This window comes from Phoxinus phoxinus, assembly GCF_949152265.1.
Source record: "Phoxinus phoxinus genome assembly, chromosome: 1".
NCBI lineage: Eukaryota > Metazoa > Chordata > Actinopteri > Cypriniformes > Leuciscidae > Phoxinus > Phoxinus phoxinus.
In genome coordinates, this window is record NC_136876.1 from 30590361 (window position 1) to 30616775 (window position 26415).

At 37.4% G+C, this 26415-nt stretch overlaps 2 protein-coding genes across 5 annotated transcripts in view; both read left to right on the forward strand.

The window, feature by feature from the left end:
• ca10b (carbonic anhydrase Xb) lies at positions 1 to 20514 on the forward strand. The gene is made up of 9 exons (XM_079619127.1): positions 1 to 510; positions 2587 to 2661; positions 10003 to 10145; positions 12686 to 12871; positions 14943 to 15038; positions 17610 to 17682; positions 18173 to 18327; positions 19007 to 19178; positions 19379 to 20514. Exons 1-9 carry the CDS (start codon positions 453 to 455, stop codon positions 19399 to 19401), a joined length of 981 nt encoding a protein of 326 aa, XP_079475253.1. The 5' UTR covers positions 1 to 452; the 3' UTR covers positions 19402 to 20514.
• Positions 20472 to 26415, forward strand: part of smarce1 (SWI/SNF related BAF chromatin remodeling complex subunit E1) — an 8299-nt gene continuing 2355 nt past the window's right edge. Inside the window, exons 1-8 of one of the 4 annotated variants that reach the window (XM_079619046.1) lie at positions 20472 to 20769; positions 21459 to 21511; positions 21793 to 21836; positions 23128 to 23226; positions 23985 to 24065; positions 24581 to 24712; positions 24805 to 24976; positions 25956 to 26128. In XM_079619046.1, the coding sequence (XP_079475172.1) occupies positions 21505 to 21511; positions 21793 to 21836; positions 23128 to 23226; positions 23985 to 24065; positions 24581 to 24712; positions 24805 to 24976; positions 25956 to 26128 (708 nt within the window). In that variant the 5' untranslated portion in view covers positions 20472 to 20769; positions 21459 to 21504. Of the gene's footprint in view, positions 20781 to 21458; positions 21512 to 21792; positions 21837 to 23127; positions 23227 to 23984; positions 24078 to 24580; positions 24713 to 24804; positions 24977 to 25955; positions 26129 to 26415 lie in introns of all 4 variants that reach the window. The other 3 variants (XM_079619044.1, XM_079619047.1, XM_079619045.1) reach the window with 3 other exon arrangements.

Below are 26415 nucleotides of genomic sequence, written 5' to 3' on the forward strand. Positions count from 1 at the left end.
GCATTAGAGTTTGAATAGATGTCAAAACTAACCGCATTCTCAAGCGAGCGTCACGGGAGCGCGAGCCCCGCCTGCAGGGGGATTAGCACGCGCTAAACCTCAGATCCGCGCGCCCTGTCAGGTAACGCCGCAAACACCATCCACGACTAACCTAACAGCACAAACAAGGATAAATAAAGATATAGGCTTGGTCTAATTTGGTTTTCGCGATACCAGGCAAGAGGTCGGTGTCTGGACTTTCAAGTTTCTACGCTGTGAACTGTCAAGTGGACTATCGTTTAGTAAATTGTATAGTAAATCTGCGCGGTGGGTCGCATCCTTTGGAGAGGACGATGTTCATCATATTTGAGAATGACGGGAGCTCGCGAGTCAGCGTCGCTCGCGGGGAATGACGCTTCAGACTTTGACCAAGTGTTATCAAGTTAATTATTACCTGATGGACTAAATGAAGAATGCCGCACGTTTGGGAGTTCATTCTGATTCTCAACGTTAATGCCATCTTTGTAGAAGGTAAACTGTTCACAGAATTGTTATTATGCTGGCAATGCATAACATCCAAAGCTACATAATTATTACATTGAATGTGTCCTTTTTTACTTTTTCTCATAACAAAATGCTGAATATTTACTGACTGAAGCGATTGTTAACTGACTGTCCTGCTAAAAAAAAAAAAACATTCTGAAGCCAGACTGGTGCTAGTTTTAGCAGACTTTAGCTATTAAGATGGTCTTCCAGCCAAATAATGTTGGTCTATCTTATAAAACCAGTAGAACAGTTTGACCTGACTGTGAGATCAGATAGGCTGGTTCTAGCTTATGGGGGGGGGGGTTTCCAACAAGGTCGTCATCTCAAAAATGAAAAGATTTTAAATGGAACAGCAGGGATTTGGAGGGAAAATTGCATCCCAAAAATGTAATTTCCTGCATAGCTATGTTTTCTTGTATTACTTGCTAAACAACAACAACATAGGTTTTGAGAAAAGAATGACCAGGGATTCGAAGAATATAGTCTTAAACCAAATTTAAGAGTTTGCTGGATTTGAATGTGGTTTAAAATGGCTTCCCAGCCTGGCCGAGTTGGTCTTCAGGTGGTCCAGGTGATCTGCCAGGCTAATCAGCTAAAAAGTGCCGAAACTCTTTTAAAAATCAGTCAAACCATCTTAGACTGGTTTCAACTGCTTTCTTTTCGGTTCTCAATCCTTTTCATCTTTGTCATACTTTTCTCAAATGTGATCTTTCTCTAAAGAGTACAAACATATTATTGTTAAATTAAACACTATAAAAGGATTTTTACTGCTAAGAAACCAAAAAATAAAGACATTAAAAGGGACACAAGACAAACATGTGTATTAAAAAAATCGAGAAAGGTTGTCAGTGAGGCATGATCCTCAAAGTAAAGCTCATCTAGAGTCTATGTGTTCTTATGTTCTTAAGCACTAGTGAAGTACCCAGTTTGTTTTGGCAATTCTGAGTTTGACGTCATCCTTCCTCCTGGGGATGGGCATCTATATAAAAACAGACACAAGTTAGATCTTCAAAGAGCAAGATATGTGCATGAAAGGTTTCAACAGAAAAACCCGTAATGTATGTTTGAAAGGAAGTTGAAGTGTGATTCGAGGTCAGTCTAGTATGGAATGCCGATGGCTGAGAGTGTGAGGGAAAATCAAAATCATTAAATGCATGAGGATTATTTTCCTTATTCCAGCCAATAAAAGTGACTCAGTGTCCAAAAACGTGCGGTGTAAAATAATATACAAGCCTTTTTATGTTTAGTTCAATATCTCACAGGGAGCCACACACAGCAGAGAGGATATATGGGTAGCCGGCTCAATCGAGTGTCAGCATTTCGCAAATCTCTCGGAGTATGAATCTCAGCAGCACCTGCACTTACAGCAAATCCGTGGCTCTCGATGCTTCTAGACCAGAGCCTCAGAAATGGCAGATTCCTTCGAGCCACATAAGTGAAAGTGCACAAGCTTCTCATATCTCAGATACAGATGTCAATAAATTGGGGTGGAAGAAAATTGGGCTCCAATCCTCCGCCCCGTTCACAACGGGCACATCAAAGCAACCTGGCTTGAGAGTAGAGCTGTGGTGTGGTGTATTAAAGAGCAGCCCTGAGTGCTTGACTTGGCAGTGGATATGATGCAAGCTGCAGCCTGAAGCCAGAGGGAGAGAGGTGAGGGGAATAGTGATGTGAGATAACAGAGTGAATTCAGAATGCTGGAGTCTGCTGCCTCTGTGACCTACTTTCCAGCTCCTCCGACAGGGCCCAGAGCAGAGGATCCAGCATGCATCTGTTGTCATCTTACAAATGTGCTTTTTATTCTTCTTGCAATTAAGCGGTGCGATTGGCAAATATTGTCTTTATAAATTTGCATGCTAATTTTCTATTTATTAATTTTTTTGGTCTAGAGTTTTGCCTCAAAAAGACTTTTTGATGTGCCTTGTAGCATTAGAGACAATTTCATCCTCTCATTTGACAGCAGAAACTCCTCTCCGTGGGGAGTTGGGGTCTATTACAGGTGTGACTGTATTTTCAAAGAGCCGTGGGTGAGTGATGTGTGAATCTCTTCTTTTCCCGCAGCACAGCCAGTGTCATCAAAGCTGCACGATGGTTGGTGGGCATACAAAGATCTTGTCCAAGGGAGCTTTATACCAGGTAAGCCTTTAAAAAAAAAAAAAGAAAAGAAAACAGTATGATAGTATGCAGAATGTGTCTTGTCAAGAGTCGTGCTGCTTGCCACACTAAGACTCGCAAGATATGCAGAGGCTTTGAGTGTTGACTTATAGCACATAAAACTTCAGGATGCCAATGAATATTTTATTCTGTTTGATTCGCACTTTTAATGTATGTAAACAAGGTGTGAAGGAGGTGGATTTTACACCAACAGTGTGAACGGTATTTAACAGGACTTTGCAAGTGTTGCATGATGCATCATAATTGGGAGATTAAATGGGGAGTTTACAGTGCTTACATTTCACTAGATTAGTTAGCCTGATACCTTTAAGGTTGTTAAATGATACGTGCTAGATAGAGGTTATTTTAAAAGTGAATGTAACAATGTTAGATGTTATGGGAAGAAGGAGGCGGGAGCCGGCTAACATTCCAAAGATTTTAATAAAATAACTAAACAATACTAATATATACACTAATAAACAATACACGGCCCTCGACCTCGTCCTGCTCGCCACAGTGAACTTGAAAGCTGAAGTGTGTAATACTAATCATCAAACGGAATTGTGTGCAAAAACAATGATTGTTTCAAACAAGTTTTCCAGACACTCACCCAGTCTGTTTTTTTTTACAATAAATCAGTGATTGATTTTTTTATATAGAAAGACTGAAAGACTTTTCTTGTAAAACATACTCCAACAATCTTTGTTTTATGTACAGTTTTTAACTGTGGGGGAAGTTACTGAAGTAATGTTACAATATTGGTTTACAAAAAGTAACTAATTGCATTATAGTTATTTTTTATGGAAAGTAATGTGTGCCATTTTCTCACCTGGGCTGGGTTTTCTTGTTTTTAAATAACAAAAAAAGTTTTATTTAGGCAAATGGAAAGGCCCTTTCACACTAAAAAGCTACAAAAAGCTCAAACCTGTGCTGCCATGCTGGGGGTGGACGTTTTCGCTAGAAAATGTAACATTTCAGCACTTTTTCATCAGCAATAAACACATTTTTTTGCTTATTGTTATGGTTGAATTGAATCATTGAAGGTCACCAGGAAAGAAATTGGTTAATAAAGGGAAATTAAAAAAGTATATTTGTGTAATTTAGCATATTTAATTATTGCAGGTTTGCGTAATATTCAGAGTTTGCAGTTCAATGTTTTTATTCATTTTGAAGAATACTGAATCTGTTTTTGTGCAAATGAGATGAGTAAATGCATGCTCACAATTAGTCTAACTTTGTTACTTATTTGAAAAAGTAAGCTATTTTGTTAGGGATGTGGCCGAAGACAAATGCTATGTTCGAAAAGGAAATGATGCATTCTATGGAGTCCCTAAAGGGACATGGTAAAGTGAAAAAAATATGATTTTTCTTTCTTTCGCAATTATATTTGGGTAATTATATTAATTTGCGGGTGTCAATATGCAGGGTATTGAAATGGCTTCTGAATGCACACGCTTTTCTTTCACTTTCGAATTTGCGATCACACTTATATAGGGAGCGGCTGTACTGACCACACATTTTACAAGATAAGATATTGGTCAATGACGCTCAGGATCTGTTGTACACCAAATCGTCCACCCTGTCAGTCTTCTCTCCTTCCTTACTATCTTCACGTGAGAAGTGAAATCTGATGCACTGTAATGTAACCAACATTTAACAAGCCTAACTTTTAGGGGGCCCGTAATGCGTTACTCATTTTCTGTGCCTTTCCGAATTCGGATTTAGGCTTCGGGCACATCCATACTGATTATGTAACTCCCATTACTTGTTATGCGTTACCAAGACACTGGTTTTTAAAGTACATTAATTCAGCAAATATTCATTAAAACCACAAAAATTTCATATAATCAGGCTACTGTTCTTCTGATTTTCTACTCAAAAAATATATCACGGTTTCCACAAAAGTATTAAGCAGCACAAACAATTTCAAAATTAATAATAATAAGACATGTTAAAATTTTTAATGATTTCTGAATGATCATGTGACACTGAAGACTGGAGTAATGATGCTAAAAACTCTTTTGACTCTTTGACACCACAGAAAATGTGCATTTTAAAATAATATTAAAAGATAAACATTTACTGTAACAGTTTTTACTGTGTTTTTAATCAAATAAATGTAGACTTGGTGAGCAAATGAGACTTGGTTCAAAAACATTTAAAAACTTTTGAATAGAAGTGTATAGTCTGACTTTTTCTGATTAGCATTTTCTGATACAAAATCTGTAGAATTTGGCAAAATGGATTTAAACATTGTAAAATGTAATAATAATCCAATCATATAGAATAGAGTTGAACACGCAGGCGTAGAACACTGGATGAATTAATTCTCTGCACATCTTGTTCTGCGGGCGCTGATCCCGTGTGGGCCTGGTTATAGCTTAATCTATTTTTACAGCTTGTGGTCTCAACTGATTAATGCTTACTATTGAAGCAGAGGTCTGAGACACTTTATGAGTTTTATTCGAAGTACTTAATTATGTAGTCAGTCAGTAATGTATGTAACCAGCAAAAGAGCCCTTTGAACAAGAAGCTATATAGGGGACAGATCCATACAATTCCTACTAATTCACAAAGAAGGGTCTTTATATTTTAAAAAAGAAAAAAAAAAGTTATGCTAGATCTACTTGCAAGGACACAGCATTGCAGCATCAATCATGGTTGTAAGGGATATCAAGTAAGCCCTATAGCAACTCATAAATATATGCATTGCACATAAATTTACCTCTTTATTAAGCGTTCTGCGAGGGAGAAAAACTCTGGATTTATATTGCATAAATGTCCTTGAGACTTAAAAAGGGACTATGAAAGAAAGAGGACGAGAAAGCATTCAAAGAGCGAACATCATCCGTTTCCCAGAGCATGTTGGATTCATCTGCTCACAAGTAAAACACTCTTTTGCTTGTCCAAATACTAAAGGCAACGGTTTAGTAGTAATCTTTTAAACTTTAGTGTTTGCCTTAAGCGCTTGTGACACTTGTTCAGTAAGTCAAAGAATATATCAGTTATGGTTAAATCTGATCTTATTGTACAATATCAGGCATACGTAGTTGTGAAGTGAAGTTGAAGTTGTACTTATAGGGGAAGTGTGTAATTTCTGCACCACCAAATGAAATGGAAACAATAATTTTTTTTCAAACTGGGATTTTTTTTTCTCTATCATTGGTCAGGCAAATAGATAACCCGCCCCCAAGCGCACGTCATTGGTTGAGCCACTGTTGCTACATTGTTGTGGTCGGATGCTCAAAAAAAAGGAAATTCTTTGAAAGCACCATGAGACAGCGTTGACACTTTTTAGCTAAATCAACCTTACAACTTGGCTTCCTTATAGCATATTCAATAGGAGGAAGTATTTAGCACTAAAAAGATTACACACATCAGCTTTAAGTGCATTTATGATGGATTCATCATACAACAGGAATAAAATGTTACTCTCAGTCACTTTGATCATGTCAGCCACAAATTTGCTTTCATATCGTACAATTAAAAAGGGCCAGTTTTATTTTAAGACGTTTGAGAGACTAATTTGAGTTTAGAAGGAAAAAACCCTTTTCCATTTTATAATTTTGTCTTATCAGTTAAATGTGATACACCAAAAAGTCTCATGATGGACATGGCTATTTTCAGTCATGGACTTTATTTCACTCTTGTGAGATATGAACTTCTCTTTAATCTGTGCATAGCATGAATGAATATTTCTGTCCTGTTTTTGGCACACTCTCATTATATGCTTACATAGTGGCAGAACGTTCTTACATTGTTAATTGCGTGAGAACATCTCTTCTGTTCTCCTGAGGGTTATGCTGAAGCTGCTATGAGATGTTCTACTTTTAAAATGCATGGTGAAAACTTGTCTCACTTGCACAACATGTGTTATATTTCACAAGCAAAACCAGAGACAGTGTGTGTGCATTCAGCATATTAGAATGATTTCTGAAGGATCGTGTAACTCTGAAGACTGGAGTAATGGTGCTGGGATTTTCAGCAGCTTTGCCATCACAGGAGTAAATTACAATTTAAAATGTCTAAATGGAAAAAAAAAACTTTATTTTAAAATGGTAGTGTTTCACAATGTTCCTGTTTTTCTCACTGTTTTTGATCAGATAAATGATAAAAGACTTTCTTCAAAAAGTCAACAATATAAAGTGGAAAGCTTTTGCTTGCTTTTAACATTTAAAAAAGAAACAACAATTAAGTGTTGGGCTGATGTTTCAGGTGATTGCATTTATGTGCTATTAGCGAAACCAAAGAAGCAGTTCACCATTATACTGTGATTAAATGTATATGTCCAGCTATCTCCCATCAGCACTCGTGCTCAGGGGTATTAACAAACATTGTGTAAGAAAACCTGAACAAAGCAAAACGATTTAATGTCTTTCTCTTCATCTAGAAAACTGCACTGTTAAAAAAATCTTCAGTTGGAGAAACATGTAAAGCCAAGAGAATATGTAAAAATACATATTTGTAGCATTAAAATGAATGTGCATCTTCCATAATTAAGACTTTATGCAGCTTTCAGTGTGATGTAACCTCAGCGCCTTGCATTGTTGATGTATTTGTCCCGTCATACCTAAAAAGCACTTTGACAGAGTTCTCATTAATGTATTGAACCCAAAGCCAAATCTGGCACAGATCCCTGAGGATGAGGGTGCCATCTGTCTACCACTCATCAATTGCTACAGTAAAATCACTATATCACTCTGGATATGACAGAGTGTTAGCATCATAGCTCAAAACGCTCTGCTGACCTTAACAATGGATTCAGAGAATGTTCAGCTAAAAAATACCAACACACTCACAGGAACTTAAACATAAACTCTGGCTGCTGCTGTTGATTTATATTTTGTTGAATGCATGGTTTGATTTTCTTTTCTTTTTTTTCTTTTTTTTTTAAAGAATGCATGATATATCTTTACCATATCGACCACTATCAGATATTGTAAAATATTTTAAAATCAGTCCATATTGGACATACTGTATAATGGATGATATTGGATACTTAATTGTTCATACTTGATTTTTTTTAATTTAATCTTTAATTTAATAATAGTATAAGATGTAATCTTAACAAATCTCAAATTAAATATCCTTCATTATGTGCATTATGATGTTGTGATGCCTAAATTTACTTTTTTTGAATAGTTATTAGTTTTAATGTTTATTATAGACAAAATATTATAGAATAAAATAAATATATAAAAAAATTAAATGTATGAATATGTTCATATTTACAGTTTTTGTATTTCTCCATTTTCCAGTTCAAGATCAAGATGATACAACTAGTGTCCGGAAACCTGGCTTTAGAATTTTGCCATCTTACATGTTGAATTATGAGCTGAGCTGAGTCTAAGATAAATAAGCACATCTTACTCGTTCCTCCTTCAATTTTATAAGCAGTTGCATATTCTGTCTGTCCTTGACATTTAAGAAAGCACAGAGAGGCAGTGAAAGTGAGAAGTGAAAAAAAGCAATTCCACCTAATGAGCTCAGTGGCTGTTAGGATCCCAGACAAAAGCAGGATTACACCTTAGTTAGATCACAGTTTTGGGAACAATCATTTATTTGGGTCACTGTACAAAGAGATGCTGAAAATACACGAATAGCGCGTAAATAGCTTTCATGCATTCGAAGGAACAGAGCTTGTTCCACAGCTTCCTAGTATGGCGTAATCTTTGTATCTAATGCATTTTCTCATTCTGATTTAATAAGGCAACACATCACGTTGCCCAGTCCGGTTTCACTCCTGCAGAGCCAGGCAGGATGAGAGGAAAATCAGGTCGGGGATCGCTTGTTCATGCTGGATAAATCTGTTTATAATCTCAGCCTATGGGGACAAAAGTTGATACTCTTTGCATTCAAGCATCCAAGCTCTTGGTGATCTAATGAGTTTGACGTGGCCAGTGTGGAGGTCAGGGTCACAATATCATCTGCGCTCGCTCTCCTGCCACTAACCTCATACTGGATTCAGTTAAAGGGATAGTTCAAAAATACACCCAGTCATGACAGAACATTTATTTTTAGCTTAGATCCTTTTAAAGGATCATACACCCGGCGCAATTCGGCGCCAGGCAAGTGTTTTTTGCTAGTTTCAGCCCGACACAGTTATCATTTTCACGCCCTGCGCCACGTTGTTTAAATAGCAAATGCATTTGCGCCCATGGGCGTGCTGGTCTGAAAACTTGCTATTTTGAGGCAACTGAAATAGACTGCGCCATTGACTTTTATTTATTTATTTGAAGAGCGCGTTAGTTATGTGCAGCCTATAGGCGGGCTGGTCCACAACGCGCGGACACTCTGCTTATTACACACACAGGGACGTGCAGCAGCACACAAACTATCCAAAATATTAAAAATAAAAGGATTACAATGTAAAAGATTATTATTGTGTACATAAAGATATGGTGGAATCCGGCCTGTCCCGTAGATGGTCTGCAGGCGCGATTTAACCTCGCGCACGAGCAGTTCTGTTTCCTCTCTGGAGACACGTTCAGTCTTTCCACTCTCGAATCCGACATGGCGTGAGTGCAACTGTCTCTTAAAGGGAAAGTGAGAAGAGACTCTGATTGTTTTTTTGCATGTTACGCCCAAAACACACCCATTACTCGTAAAGAGAATAGGGACAACCCTTTTAGACCAGGCGCGCGCCGACCATTTTTCCCGATGTTAAACTAGCAAAAGTGGCTTGCACCCTGCGCTTTAGACCATGCGCGATCGTTAATATCGGGCTCAGAGACTTCCTAGATGTTGGGCTCCTCCCTTGATCTTGGTCATATTAATTTTCAAAACAACCAATATGAGGTTTGAGGTTCAATGCACTATAATAAAAATTTCATTCCAATCAGCAATAAAGTTGTTTACTGTTTAAAGACTGTGAAACATCTCAGAGAATAAATTAATCATATAAGGTCAAGTATGTCCTTTGGCTGTGTGTCTAATGTGACTAATTCCATCTGTGTTTCTTTTTTTTTCTTGAGTTTGTTTCTGCGAAGCGAATCGCATTAACATGCAGTTCTCTTATTTGGATGCACAATAATGACCTCAAAAGAGAACCGTCGCTGCGCCTGGTAATTAAGTGGTAAAATTGATTGCTCGTCAAAATGTTGTCTCAAAGGATATCAACCACTAGATCCAAACGCAAAAACAACATCTACACCATGGATGGGGCTAACGGAGGAAATTCGGGATGAGCAATTTGAGATAATCCCAAACATATCCCCCGCCAATCAGATCATGACCCATTACAAAACGGCAAACGCAACATTCTCCTCCTGAAATTTAAAGCAAATGCTCTAAACTTCACTTTTTATGTTTATATTTTACTAGTGCCATCTTTCTGGGGATTAGTTAACACTGCCTGGAACCTGTGCGCGATTGGCAAGAGACAGTCGCCTGTCAACATCGAAACCAGTCGAATGATTTTTGACCCCTTCCTCAACCCACTACGACTCAATGCAGGGCAACATAAGGTAAGTACAAGAAAGGATACTGGAAGGCTCTTGGTTGTATTTTCTTAAAATAACACTGACACTGTGATTGACGGTTGCAGCATAATCCTTTCTATAATACCCGTTTAATCATAGAGTGGCTTTTTCACCATTAAACTGGTAGAAGATGTAGAGTCACACATTTTTCAGTTTAGGACACTGCATAATTCACTGGAATTTTGACAAGATCGGGTCACACGGCATAACCCCAGCTTAGCGGTCCATTTGTCAAATCTAATCACATTCTGTATTTACTTCTATGGCTGTTGTTTAGACAGCGAGCTGTTTGGTTTGTTGCTGAATCTTAATTAATTGGGTGACTTTTTTATATACCTCTATTGGCCAATGAAGCATATCTTCAATTATTTTTTGCCAAGCATAATAGTGAAGCCTTCCAAATGAAACCTTTGAAGATGGCTAATGCTCCACTACTGTTAGTTTGTTACAACGGTGCTCTAATGAGATAGCTAATTCTCTACGGCGTGCAAAATTGCATGCCATTTGCTTTCAGTGAAGTGCACCTGCAGTCGGTCAGCAGATTAGTGTGACTAAACTCATTTACCAGACACAAATGCAGCGTTTGATTATTGATGGTTGGTATACAACAGATATAACTCTGACCTCTAAAGGGATTCAGGCGGTTGTTGTCAGATCTTGAGTACAAAGGGGTGGATTTATTCCATAGAGGAGGGAAAGGAAGGAGTTAATTCCTCATTTAACATCCTGTTTTATGATTAATGCTGCTGTGCATCTGCTGGGGGAGATTAGGCAGGCTCGCCATCTGTGCTGACAGGGCCTGTCACTGAGGAATTCTCCAGTGAAGCTCCAAGAGGTTGTGCATATGGATAATATACCCTAGTTCATCTTCTCTCAGTAGTACCTTAGACTTAGTCAGACACCCGGAATAAAAGTGTGCTGTTGTTTTCCTCTGGAGGTTTTTCTGCTCTTATTTCAAGAGACCCAATTACATTTATGTATGCACTGCTCCTTTGAGCTTGTTATGACTGCGTTATGTGGGGAGTTGTTGATGTTATTCCTAGAGAAAATTCCATTGGAGACCTAAATGTTCTCCATGAATTCAAGTCAGTTTGATTGGTTAGTGGCGTTGGTAACCAGAGGGCTGTTAAATAATGGAATGTATGCATGAAAACTGTAGGCTGTAATGGAAAAGTTTATGGTCTCTTTTAGATAGACATGGCACTCATTCATTCTTACTGAATTTTTTTCCCATATCTCTTTAGTTCAGGTCATTGTGAATTGTTAAAATATGAAATATAATATAGTCACATCTTTGAAATACAGTGTTGTTATTGTTAACTAAAACTATTAAAAGATATTTTTTTCTAATTGAAAAAAGCTGAAATATAAATATTAGGTGAAAATTGTAAACTAACAATTTTTTCTGTTTTTAACTAACTGAAATAAAATACATTTAAGTTGAATGATATTTACTAAAACTAAAACTGAAATCAATATAAATTGAAGCTAAATAGAAATATTGAAAAAACAAATAAAAATTACAAAAGAACATTACAAAATTACTAAACCGTAAACTAAAATAAAAATAAAAATATATAAAAATAAGCTAATTCTATAATAGTATAAATATAACTAAAATTATCTTGGTGAAAAATAAAGTGGCAGTTGTGAGATATAAAGTCGCAATTAAAGTTGCAATTGTGAGAAATAAAGTGACAACTGAGATAAAGTCACAGTTGTGAGATATAAAGTCACTCAATTATGTGAAATAAAAATTGCAATTATGAGGAAAAAGGGCTGGAAAAGGGGTTCCACAGTCTTCTGTGTTTCAGTGGACAGTTGTGATTAATGCTGTGAATTATGGGTGTCATTCCTAGTATTATAGTTCAGCTTAAGTTGACATTTTATTCTAAATTATTTCAGAGATACAGTTCAAAGTGATCGTAATTACCTCTTGCTCAGAATTTATCCTATGAAACGTCAGGCTAAATGTATCGCTCAATCTCATGTTCCTGAGGGATCAGCACTTCTTAAACTGTCTCTATCACGAATGAGGCGACTATAATTTGAAATCTCCCATTATGATATATTCACGAACACTCTCAGCTGTTTACAAAGATGTTCTGATCACTAGGGCGCCATAACAAGACACATTTTTGTCTCAATTAGTAATCATAACTAGCAAAGTTAAAATCAAGTAAAGGCAAAATATTCCAGGTGTTGTTTTCCATTTATAGGCTTTCGTCTTTCAAACCATTTGAATTCCTACCTCAGCAGTTGCACCTGTCAACAAGGTTTACCTGGAAAAACCTCGGTCCATCAGAATTAACTAATGTGTTCACTGTGTTAGTGCATATTTTTCCAGGAATTCCCTGTACGGGAGGAACAATGTCAAACAGTGCATGTAATGCCTTTTAGCCTAGCCAGGTGAAAACGGCTTCACCTTTGTCCTCCCAAATGTAAACATAATCACTTAATATTGTTTTAGCATAAAAGGTCAGAAATAAGAATGTCTGATCCAGACATGTTTGTTTTTTTTTCAGGTCAGTGGAACGATGTATAACACGGGCCGACACGTGTCCCTGCGCCCAGACAAGTCACATCTGGTGAACATCTCTGGCGGGCCGCTGAGCTACAGCTACCGGCTGGAGGAGATCCGGCTTCACTTTGGCAGCGAGGACAGCCGGGGCTCAGAGCACCTGCTCAACGGCCAGGCCTTCCCTGGAGAGGTGAGCCAACATAGAGCCTGGAAATACATCACTTCTGTGGGATTCAATTAAACCTGTCTTCCTTCAAACGTCTGGATGCGGCGACAGACCCTCGAAGTACTGGCACTGAAGTTAATGGAGTTGGCAAAATTGCGAAATTAGTCCCTTTTATCCAATTAGTTTTACACTAGAAATGAAAAAATCTCCTTCCCTCAGTCCGCTTTCCTTCGACAACATGAAACAGAATAAGACAATGAGATATCATTTGAGCAGATCAAAGAAATTCCAAAGCCAAAACAATTGTTGCAATTTTCACTAGAGTGATAAATTTGTGATTTCTCTGAAAATGTGTGTATTGTGCTTTGTCACTGAGTTTGCATTAATAAAGTCTTTTTTATTCAGGATTAGGGGCAAAAGTCAGGATTATGGAAGTGATTTTGCTTTTAGAACAGGCTAAATAAAAACATAAAGCAATGAGTCATCTTCCAGTTTGCACTTTTCCAGGATATGAATTGGTCATGTGCTTTAAATGGACATGTTTATAGTGAGGAAAAACAGGCTGAGAACAGACGGACCACATCCATCTCGTGCTGCTTAAAGCTTTTGTGGAGCCTAGTTCTTGACACTCAAATTTTGTCTGAATCTATTAATCTATTCAACAATATATATAAAAATGCAATGCATATACTGTGGAAGATTTTGTAAATGTTTTTAAAATAAGTCTCTTATGCTCACCAATGCTGCATTATTTGATTAAAAAAACAGTAAAAACAGGAATACTGTGAAATATGACAATTTAAAATAAATACATTTTTTATTTGAATATATTTTTTAAATTTACTTTATCCTTGTGATGACAAAGCTGAATTTTCAGCATCATTACTCCAGTCTTCAGTGTCACATGATCCTTCAGAAAGAATTATAATATGATGATTTGCTGCTAAATAAACATATATTATTATTATCAATGTTGAAAACAGTTGTGTACAATAATTTTCAGGATTCTTTGATGAATAGAAAGTTGAAAAGAAAGGCATTTATCTGAAGTAGGAAGCTTTTGTAACATTATACACTACCGTTTTGTTGTTGTTTGGTGTTTTAATCTGCAAAGCTGCATTAAATTGATCCAAAGTGAAAACGTTTATTATGTTAGAAAAGCTTTCTATTTCAGATAAACGCTGTTCTTTTGAAGAACCTTGAAAAAAAGTGTACACTGTTTTCCACATTGATAATAATTATAAATTTTTCTTAACAACAATAATACTAACATGTTTTTTTATGTTTTCAAAAACATTAAAAAGTGTAAAAGTAGAAGTCCATAAAGTTTAAAAAACAGTGTGTATATAGTTTAATACTGAAAGAGAGCAAACAATTATTAATGCACAACAACAGCCAGTTTTCAAACTGTCAAGAACATCAATTTGTGCCAGAAATATCAAATAATTTTAATGAGTCGAAATGTTTACACCTTATCTTGGCGCAAAGATGTGCGGCGTCCCTCTGTGATCCTCACCTCACCTCTGATTTCACTGAAGTCAGCAGCTTCTCTTCATTTTCCTAATCCAAATGAGGTTATATGGGTAGCAGCTTTCCAACAACTTCATTCTGAAGCTGACAAGCAAGCTCATTATAACTGATGACTGAAGCATATTTTCTAATGAGTTCCAATGCAATTTTGAGCCACTGAAAATTAAGCAGCAGATTTCCTGGCTTCCATCTCTCTGCTTTCATTGAGCTGCGCTGAAAGAACAATAAAGCAGGATGGAGGAGCATAAAGGAGCTTCATAATGTTCCCATTAACAATTCATTAACAATTTATACACAACACACAGCAAAATATTTATTCGGATGAATGTACTGACCCTCATTACAGTGTCACACGAGATTACAGGCTGACATAAAGGAAGTTAATGGAGATATGCTGTTATATACACATCATTTATGGGCATATTTTATGGATAACGGCTGTTTTGAAATTAGATTGCAGGCAGTCGTACAGTCACAATGGTTTGGCTCCGTGTACACTTTTACCTAGCAGGTGTTTGTTAGTGTTTTACTGGAAGTCACATTTCTTCCTTTTTTCTTTTCGCAGGTGCAACTCATCCATTATAATCAGGATTTGTATTTAAATTACAGTGATGCCGCCAGGAGTCCTAATGGAATTGCAGTTGTTTCTATCTTCATGAAGGTTAGTAGATTCGTTGCTTTAAATGTATACAGTGGAAAGGAGACACTTCATAATCAGTCTTAAACTCCATTTATCTTTAGCAAACATTATATACAGTTCACTGAACAGATCAGGTCAAATATTAATGCACATGAATCAACATGCCATAAAAGTTCTAACGTAATGATTTGGTATTTTTTAAAGCATTATATAATGTAGTCTTTTTATTCATTGGAATTTCCCATGCCCTATTATTAAAGCAATGCTACTTTTAACAAATACTGGAAATGTAACATATAATAGTCAAATAGAATTTGCTCTTAGATGAGCTTTTTAATCCGTTTTTCTTCTCAAAAGTTAAGCAAATATAAAAATCTGCAGTATTTTGCCCCCATTGTTTCATATCCACTACATTCATCATGCATCCATGTTGCTCATGTTGCTTCGGGAACAAACTAATAAAATATAATTCATTTATACGAATCTAAATTAACTAAAAAATAAATGACAATACTCAATGACAAATGAGAATCATATTTTTGATGGGCGCAAAATAAATAAAATACTTTTCTGATAACAATTACCGTATCTTGGGCAAAAATGTGCATCCTTGGTGCACGAGGCCAGAAAAAGATTTTATAATTGACTGCCAGGATAAAACATAATCACTAAAAGCTTTTTATTGTTTTGTTCAAAGTCACCTCTTCATCATTATTCATCAGTATTGCCTTGGCATATGCATTCTGTGCTTGTAAAATGCACTACAAAAGATTTTGATTTATCAAATGATAGCGAAAAAATATCCATGAAGATTTACTTACTATAACTATGTTAAGAAAGTAAAAATAAGGTTTATGAAGTCACAACTTAAAAAGAGCTCTATGAAATCTGTTTTATTTATTATTATTATTTTTTTTTTTATGAGACCTTTATATGTCATGGAGAGTAAAGTGCTTGACTTCTGTTTGACTTCACACGCATGATAACAAAATTAACAACAACAGTGTAAATAAAACTGGCAAGTGGTCAAAGCATATTAATTATTCATGCCCAAATGCATGCTGGGAAAAGGGAGAATGGGATTGAACCACTAATCTATTTTTTCAGAGTAGGCTTATTTGAAATAAGGCCCTGTCCCATATGGCACCCTAAACACTCTCGGTCTTCCGCACTTTTGTAACGTAACGCTGCTTTGACTGTCGGGAAGAAGTCTGTGGAGCTCGCTTCAGTGCGGGCTCGGCAAAAGTACGCTTCGAGGAGGGCACATATAGACTGCAAAGTGGGCACTCTTGAGCACCCTTCTGAAGCCTAAAATTACTAAATGGGACATCCTACGGTCTCATGGACTCAACGTACATGTGTACGCGGCAGCCATTGTTAGCCAATGTACATCAGCATCATTGCATCATAGGCCCCGCCCACTGGCGTTCAGTTGCTTAAAGGTGGGATCAGTAGTTTTTAAAAAACATTTTTGGCCAATGTTGATATTTGGAAATCACCAAAACAAACACGCCCCTACCCCAAATCTCGCCCCAAATTTGATAGCTCCACCCATTAGTTCTGTGAAACAAAGCTAAACAATGTTACTCGCCTACCAAGAAGAAATAAAGCAACCTCAGCGTCCGATTTTAGGCCTTCCCGCTCCTTGAGTTCTTCCCTCCAGCGCTGTTAGCTTCTCCAATATTAACATGAGTTACCTCTTGCCTGATCGTAAGCCTTTTTTTTATTTTAAGTTCCGCAGACATTTTCCTCTTTTGTTTTTTATCTGCCATCTCTCTTTCTGTAGTCGTTCGACTGAGCGCTCTCTCCTCCCCATCATTAGTAGACACGCCCCTTGCTGCTGATTGGTTACAAGTGTGTTTTGGTAGTTGGTCCGACACAGTTTTCAGAAGTGTTTTTAAAACTGCTGATTTAACTGCTGACATTTTGCCATGTGAGCGTCACATCAAAAGCAAACAGAACCCATTATAATCACAGATGCTGTCGACACTGGATACAAATTTAGTTAACGAATTCCTCTTTCCAGTCAGTCTTGTCTTGAGTTCTGTTTATTTACCACTTTTCTCCTTCAAACTAAAGTGAGATAATGGTGGAGATTCCTCGGCATTTAACCTCATCACACAGCATGACATACGACTCGCAGATTGCAGCAGGAGTCGCCTCCCTGATGGTTTGAATCGTGACTTCTGTGTAAATTGGGAAAGAACTGCCACAGTTCAGATGAAGGTGTTGCAGTATTGCAGCCTCCTCCACCTCCCCCCCGTTCACTTTCATCGCGCTTCGCAGTGATCGTGATGTCGGGGAATCTCCAGCATTCTGCTGCTAATGAAGGCACATGGATGAAAGCCATTCATCTTCAGTACATGGAAAAAACACGTCCAGATGCCCCTAAAATAAATTCTACTAGACTATTATTGATTATGCTTGTGATATGGTGAAGCCGTAATGAAATATCTCAGCAGTAAGTTAACGCTCATGTCATATGTGATTAATGTACTGAACAACACCATGTTTTATGAAACTCTGCCTTTTCATCAGAAAAAGCTGCAGAAATCTGTTTTTAAATGTTTTCTTTGATATCTGACTCTTCAGATTTCAGAGCCTACAAATGTATTTCTAAACCGTATGCTGAGCAGAGAGACCATTACAAGGATTACATATAAACGTAAGTGCCCACAAACACCCATGTACTTCGTCACTAATGTCAGAGGAGCCGGGGGTGCTCTTTTTTATTTTGTTACACTTTTTCATTTTTAAAGCTGGTTTTTATTAGCATTCAATTTAAAAGTATATTAATTGTATTAGCATTCAATTTAATGTTACTATTGTTAACATTAAATTACATTTGATTGAAACTGCCTCCAGCAATATTATTAAATCGAATGGCTTCCACAGTCTGAATGTGAAATATTGCTTCTGCGTAGAAGACCTTCATAACTCATGATGAAAAAAAGACAGGGAAAACAAACTTGGCTTTGTATTACCACCTGGTGGTCTCGGATAAGAAGTGATATTTTATTCTGTCAGCATTGCCATCAGAACAAAATAATAACATATGATAATATCATGTATTGTCCTGTAGGAATGTGTCTAGATATATTGTAAGTGTGTGCCATTCATCTCAGGCCATCGCTTGTTTTGTATATGTCTTTCAGATGATGCATACTTACTGATGGGGCTCAATATTGAGGAGCTGTATCCCGAAACCTCCCGTTTTATCACATATGAAGGGTCGATAACTATTCCACCGTGCCTTGAGACAGCCACCTGGATATTAATGAATAGGCCAATTTACATCTCACAGATAGAGGTGACATGTTGAAAACTCTTTTTTATATTAAATTATATTATATTATATTTCAAATTTTAAGGCTGCACTTATTTGATCAACAGTAAATCCGTAATATTATGAAAAATCACAATTTACTTTTATTTAAATTATTTAATTGCATGACATTTCTTGCTGTGCATTAATAATTGTTTGCTTAATTTCTTTCAGTATGAGGTCAAATTATATACCCACTTTTAACTTTATACACTTTTTTTTTTTACACTTTTGATTTTTTTTTAAAGAATCATCTGCTCACTAAAGCTGCATTTATTTTATCAAAAATACAGTAATATTGTGAATACTATTACTATTTTCAGCATCAATACTCAGTCTTCAGTGTCACATGATTCTTCAGAAATTATTATAATATGTGTTTTGCTGCTCAAGAAACATTTCTTATTATCAATGTTGAAAACACTGCAAACAATGATTATTTTTCCATTATTTTTCCATGATTCTCTGATGAATGGAAAGTTCACAAAAGAACAGCATTTTATTAAATAGAAATCCTTTGAAACAAATATATTTTTTAACTTTCACTTTCCATCCATTTAATGCATCTTTGTTGAAAAGTATTATTTTAAAAAATATATAATATTTTATTATGTTGAATATAGCCCAGATTAACACCTTAATTGCCTTTCCAATATCTCTTCAGATGCAGTCTCTTCGTCTCCTCAGTCAAAACCAGCCGTCTCAGATCTTCCTGAGTATGGGTGACAACATGCGGCCGACCCAGCCACTGCACCAACGCTGCATCCGCACCAACATCAACTTCAGTCAGAGACGGGACTGTCCTAACAACCGTGTGCTGAGGCCGCAATACAGAGGTCTGTGTCACACTCCACATCAATAACATACGCAGGCTCTGCCGCATGCATGCTGCGTTCGATAAAGCTGAGCACTCGAATTAGACACTTACCATCATTGCTCCTGAAACAGATGGAAATGAAACATTTGTCTTTGTGAATAAGTGGCATGTTTCACAAAGAACGTTATCTGACAGCACATTCTCTGCTTCTCTTTTCAGTGAATGAATGGCTTCTGAAATAAAGGCTTGCTGTGGTTTGGTTACTTCAGAAATGTGGCCAATGGACAGAGGAAGATGGGATATATTCTGCGGGATGAAGCTTGTCAGAGAGACCGAGGACTCATCAGTAAAATAATATCTATCAAATTACTTTTATACTTGTTTACAATGTTTATAACAATATGTACCGGTATATCAAAGACATCGAAAGCAATTGCTTTGACCGTTCAATCAGACAGGACTGGCTTTCAGTGAGACTTGTTCTTCGGCTATCTCGAGGAACCGTCTGATCTCATTGTTTGCATCCGAAAACAGCAGGTGCGTTCAAGACTTGTTGCAGTGTATGAAAAAATACCTTGAGACTTTGCGACTTTACTTTGACACCAGGCAAACAAAAGGATTTCAAGCCTATACCTTGGTCTATTTAGAGCATGTTGCCTTCTCTACGTAAGTGTTTACAGTGCTACATGAATTGAGTGATATCTGCCCAATAAATCTTTGAAGTGGTTGTGGTGAATGTTTCTCTATACTTTTTTTAATGACGCTTTTGAATCTGCCGTGTCACGGAGCTGCAAAGTAGATGCTAATGGATCAATCAAAATAATGCATAATTGAGTCTGTTGATTATTGGTGAATTATATGTTGACATGGTGCTCAGAAGGGAAAGTTTCATATCGTGTTATGTAATGGATTTAATGAATATTTATAGGGTGACGAATGTGTAATAAAGTGTGTAACGGAGAACAGACCAATCTGTTCAGATTTAGTAAGAAAAACTGCCCTATTTTGTTGGATTTAATGAAATACCGGTAAGCATTTAAATAGTGCATTTTCAAATGTCTTATTTGTTTATACTTGAATGGGTTATCTTTCAATGTAATCTTTTACATCTAAATGTAAAAATTTCAGTAAATGTAAATGTAGCCTATAATCTAAACTGAGATGCTTATAATTACACGTAATATTTAGCTATGTGATAATTATGTCTCAATCATAAATGTACAAATATGAGACATTTAAAAGAGAATAAAATGTAAAAATTTGTCACATTGATTTTACTGCTATAAATCTGATAAAAAATTCAAAACTGTTCACGTTGATTTTACGGCTAAAAATCTGATAAAATATTGAAGTGTTTGATGATATACACCACCATTCAAACGTTTTTTGGTTGGTAAGATTTTTTAAATGTTATAGAAAAAAAGTATCTTATGTTCAACAAGGCTGCAGTTTGCGTCCATCTCTCTCTCTCCTCCTGGCGTCAGGTCAGACTCGGTACAGTATTAGACTGTGACCACTAGAGGGCAGAAATGTACTGGAAAATCAGGTCAGACGCAGCTCAAATGTGTCACATCCTGGCGGAGCACCATTGAGGGAACAAAGAAGCTGGGGTGAGTGTTCGGTAATGTTGTGCGTTTTATTGCATATTACTGGTTTCAGCAAACAACTTGTTATCTGTGTTCTAATATAATAAACATGCATATTTAAAAATGACGTTCTTTTTTGTTTATATGTATCATGATTTTCATATATTCAACGGTTGGCGGACTGTGGTACTTAGCCTAACAGCTAACAGCTAACGTTAATGCTGTTTTTATAACACCAGGTTGTGTTTTTAAAAAAAATATATATATAAAAAGTAAGAAACGCTAAACACAAATGCATTTTCTGCCTGAAATGCGAATATTAATTTGTTTTTCATATGATATTTCACTGTTGTGTTATTCAGCTAACGTTAGTGTTAGCCGCTTTCATTCATTGATGTTTTGCACGTTAGCATTTTATCCGTTATCCTCACCCAGTACAGGCCTGAGATCCATAAACAGTTCTCATTTAATTCCTATTAAATTCACCTTTATTTATACCAAACACACACACTGAGGGATGTTCAATCAAACAATGTCTTCGAATTCCACATTAAAGCTAAACAGGTGGGTGCATAGTTGTTTTAAACAAAACATATTTGATCAAAAGCAGGTTGGTGTGTAAGTTAGATGTTTGCTGGTCGAGCAAGTTGATCATGTTTTTGCACACATAGAAAGCATGCCTATTTGTCTAATCTGTTTTTGCCCTATTCCAGAACCAAATGATGGAGATAGCCTGATATCCTCAATCCCACAAACAAGATGTCAAGTAAGAGCACATTTCAATTGATTGATTTGACCCCGTTAAAAAACACCCATCTTTATCAGATCTTCAGAAATGACTTTGTTCAATATCACCACTTTCTATAAATAATGTGTAAATATGGGTGTGCATCTTGTAGATGTAATTGACTAACATTTGTGGTGTGAATTAATTTGTGCATATTGAACCGATGCCGATGTGACGAATAAGTAGGCTTTACCGCTGGTGAATGATTTTCCAATTAAATCAAGTCGATTACATTTTCCTCCCTTCTCTTCCTCTCACAGAGCGACCACCATATACCCCTGCCCCCACCCCAGCCCCCACAACAGTAAGTATCCAGGACATGCCAATCATCCATATGGCCCCTCCCCTCCATCACCCAAACCTATACCTTAGGTTCGTTTGAGAGGAGAGGATTGTGGGAAGGTCACAGTATCACACGGGGTGGCTTTTATTAGTTTTGTGTACAGCTTAACACCGCTCTATTAATCAGTTTGGAAAAAATGTGCAATTTATAAATTGCTATATGAAAAAAGTACCGGATTTTTTGCTAGGTGACTTGAATAGAAAGAATGAATAATTCTAGAATGAGTGATGTTTTTTTTTGTTGATAAAAATATTAATGATAATAATAACTCTTATTATTGGTGTGATTTATTAAAAATATTAAACAAAATGTGTATTGTGAAAATATTGTCAGTGTAAAATAATTATATAGTACAACTATAAAATTACAATACTACTGTTTTCCTTAATTTCTAAATTTTTAAACATTAAACAGCAAAAAAACAGGAAAAACGTTGAGCTTTTATTTTTGGTGGGTTGCTGGCAAGTAATCATGCACTGGGGGTTTCAGAATGGAGCGTGGCACTGTTCATTTACACATGCAGTTCATGATTTGGTCACTATCATGGGCTGCACGTGTAAACAAACAGTGCTGCATCTCTGGTCTGAAACCCAGCACATATGTAATTAAATCACAGCTTTCGCAATTTAACAATCGCACAAAGTCATATCACAATATCGATTTTATTTTGATAGTGTGTAGACCCATACAAAGTTAAGCCTTCATGGTTATTCATTAAATACTACATTTAGAGCTTAAAGTGTGTAAGCCTCCTCTTGTGCTTTGAGGCTTTCACATATCATTTAATCATTAAATACATTAAAATAGATACTGAGAACCATTCACAGTAATTTAGCTTTGATGTGTTTCTCCACATGCATTGAATCATGTGTTGTTGAAATATTTGATCCAAATCCCTGTTAATCACTCTTAGTGTCCCAGAACTGTTATTCTTGTAAGGTTAGAGATCCATTATTCAGGTCGTACGCCACCATGAGATTTGGCTCAAATACTCTCGATCCCTAAAATTAACAAAGCCTTTTAGAACGTCATTGCGTCCCACTACCACCACCCATAGTGCCTGTGACTTTGCTACAAGTGGATGTAGAGTAATGCTAGGGTTGTGCTGCTATCAAAGATTGCTGCTTTTTGCATGTTTTATGCAAATCATGACAGAAAACAAAAGCAGGTTCTCCTTTTCATTTTTTTTTGTCCCTTCCTCCCTTGTTTGTGTCATTTCTCATTCGTGTTTTGTCTCATTTGTCTCCATCAGCAATTGCCCACCACCCCTGGGTTTGTGGGGTACAACCCATACAGCCATCTGGCCTACAACAACTACAGGCTGGGAGGGAACCCCAGCGGGAACAACAGGGTAATGGTTCGACCGGTGCCAACTAGGGCCTTAGCGACAGCCGAGGGACTAAAAGCCCAGACGAGAGGATGCTAAAGCTAACTTACATGGCCTGAATATGAAATAGAGTGAAATGCTTTGCTTTTACACTGTACAGACTCATTTCATAGAGTTGAAAGTGTCTGTAGGGTAGTAGAGTCAAGTCTTGGGTAGTTCTCAACTAGTAGCTTCCATAATCCTCATGTTTCTGTCAAGCAGTCACTCTCAGTAATGTCTGGATGGGTGTGATTGACACAGTATGACTTGTAACTTCATAGTGATTGCTTCTCAGAACTGTTCCCCCTCTCCCCCGTCAGCCATCCTATCACTTCATGCACGAGACCCAACAGCTGTCCGCCTGCATGGCTTTAGATGCCCGTGCCAAACTCTGCAACTTGGCACGACTTTTTAGCAAGCTTGAGGCATTTTAGCTGTTGGCTTGTTTCATTCAAACCTCTGCAGAATAATTTTCGGCTGTAAAAGACAGTTGCTTTGAGTCCAAAAGGGCGTAATGCATGGCCTTGTCGGCGTAATGTTAACGTGCTGTATTTGGTTTGTCGTCCAGGTACGTCTCCCGCCCCCCTTTGCGAAGCGCTTCACGCTGTCATTGTTTCTGTTTGCCTCCTGTCCTTCTCTCTCTCCATAGTGCTCCATTATGAAAGTTCTATGTTTTCTGTGATGACCATGTGTGCACTTTATGATCTCTAATGCCCACGTGGTCCTCTTTCCCTTTCCCGCAGAACTCCTCAGGGATCACCGTTCCTAAGCCGCCCAAACCTCCCGACAAGCCGCTGATGCCCTACATGCGGTATAGCCGGAAGGTAAGCAGGAAGGTAAGACACCCACGGTGTCTGCTTTTACTGCTTGTAAATTGAGGAGAGCGCTTCTGCGATCATCTCAGAGGCTGAGGGGTGGTCAGTGGCCTGACTCCGCCCCTTCATATGGTAGACCCCCAACATCGCTTCATTGCTTTCTTCTGTTTAACAAGGCTGGGAAGCTGACATCTTTTCTCATCTACTCATTTGAGGCTATAAACTTTGCTCCATTTCCTTTCTGTTTTGAGCAAAGTGCTTAAAAAAGATGAAAATAAAGCAGTTAGGTTACATAACAGATCGATAAATATATATCGATAATCGATATATCGATAGATGGATACATAATGTTCAGATCAATTACTCTTACTTTTCTCTCCTGCTCTGCATTCGTCCTTTAATTTTGGACAGAAAGGTAGACAAACATTGGTGCTCTTTCTCTATCCTTTTGGAAATATGCAACCCTCTCCAGCCAGGAACCCTTACTGTTCTGTCGACTCTGAACTGACACTTGTCTTTCATAGGTTTGGGACCAAGTTAAAGCCTCTAATCCTGACCTGAAGTTGTGGGAGATTGGGAAGATCATCGGTGGCATGTGGAGAGACCTCACTGATGAGGAAAAACAGGACTATTTAAATGAATACGAGGCTGAGAAGGTTTGTTTCTTGCCTTTTGTCCTCACTTGAGATTGATTTGAAAACGATTCCTGGGAGATCGTTACAGGCACTGAGCAGTTTTTCCCCTGCAGATTGAGTATAATGACTCTTTGAAAGCCTACCACAACTCTCCAGCCTACCTGGCATACGTCAACGCTAAGAACCGTGCTGAAGCTGCTCTAGAAGAAGAGAGCCGGCAGAGACAATCGCGCCTAGACAAGGGCGAGCCCTATATGAGCATCCAGCCCGCTGAGGACCCTGATGGTGAGAGTGACGTCTTAATATCACATTTGGATGCCACAAACATAATACAATGAGTTATGTCAATGTGCTGACACTGTTTCCTCTCGGATTGAATTTAAAGTTTTTAGACTGTTGGGTGCTTTCTCAAAGTCTTTACATTTTCACTATTGGCTACAACAGCTCTTTTGAAACTCTGGTATCTTTGCAGAATATTTTTTAAGCATATGGTGTGGTCACATAAGCAAAAAAGGTCCATTGTCAATAGTCACAGAAGTCACTTTTATTTATATATATATATAATATAACCAACCAAGCTGCTTTCTGTTGGTCAACAACACAACCAACTTGAACCCGTGGCAAAATCTGCTTAGGAAAATCTTTCACATGATTGCATGGATTCCTTTTGAAATTATTGTATTTGGCCCACAAAAATTTGCCGAACAACAGTAAAAGTGACCGCACCTCTGATACCATTTAGTAAAACGCTACATTCACACACTACATATTTCTCTCAGAAATATCTCTGTGATTTATTTCAAGTCTGATTTTTAAAAAATGTTACTGCTTTTTCTCTCCCGTACGTGTTGAATTTTCCTCCTACATTTTGACATTCCAGACTGAATTACCTACTATTATTTATATATATATATATATATATATATATATATATATATCTTCATAAATGCCAGGGGCTTAAATAATGGGAAGTAAACTTGAGGTTGAGGAGATTCCCCCTTCCATGTAAAGCGCTTTGAGTACCCATATAAATGTAACATTATTATTATTATTTTAAACTTCCTGGACTTATTCTTAGTGGATTAATTGGCATACAAAGTCCAAGAGTTTTTTTTTTTTTTTTTTGTTACAAATGTCCTGCTGAGAAATAATTATCATCCAAATGGGCCTAAAGTTTAAAAGGAAGTTCTGAAACTTGTTCATTTTGAGAAAGAAGCACTCTATTTTCTGTATTGATTGATTCCAAATATGAAATTTCTCTTAGACTATGACGACGGTTTCTCCATGAAGCATACAGCGGCAGCTCGTTTCCAGAGGAACCACCGGCTCATCAGCGACATCCTGAGTGAGGTTGTGGTGCCTGATGTTCGCTCAGTGGTGACCACCGCTCGCATGCAGGTGCTCAAACGTCAAGTCCAGTCGCTTATGGTGCACCAGGTAGGTTAGGCACTTTAAAGACACAGTCATAAAACGCAAGACTGTTACCATAAAACTTCAAATAATAGCCGAGTCCCAAATAGACGCCTGTCTCTTTTACACGCATGGTGTGGCTACAGATTTGGATAAATAAAGGCCGGTCTCAAATAGAGGCCTGGTCTGTTTTTTAGTTTCGGGTTGTATTTAATCTTTAAAACCCGTCAGATTGTCTGTTTAAGCCAGTTCTATTGTGCAGATTGCGCACGCAAGAGAGCCCTGCGCATCTGGGCATGAGCAGTTAGCGCAAG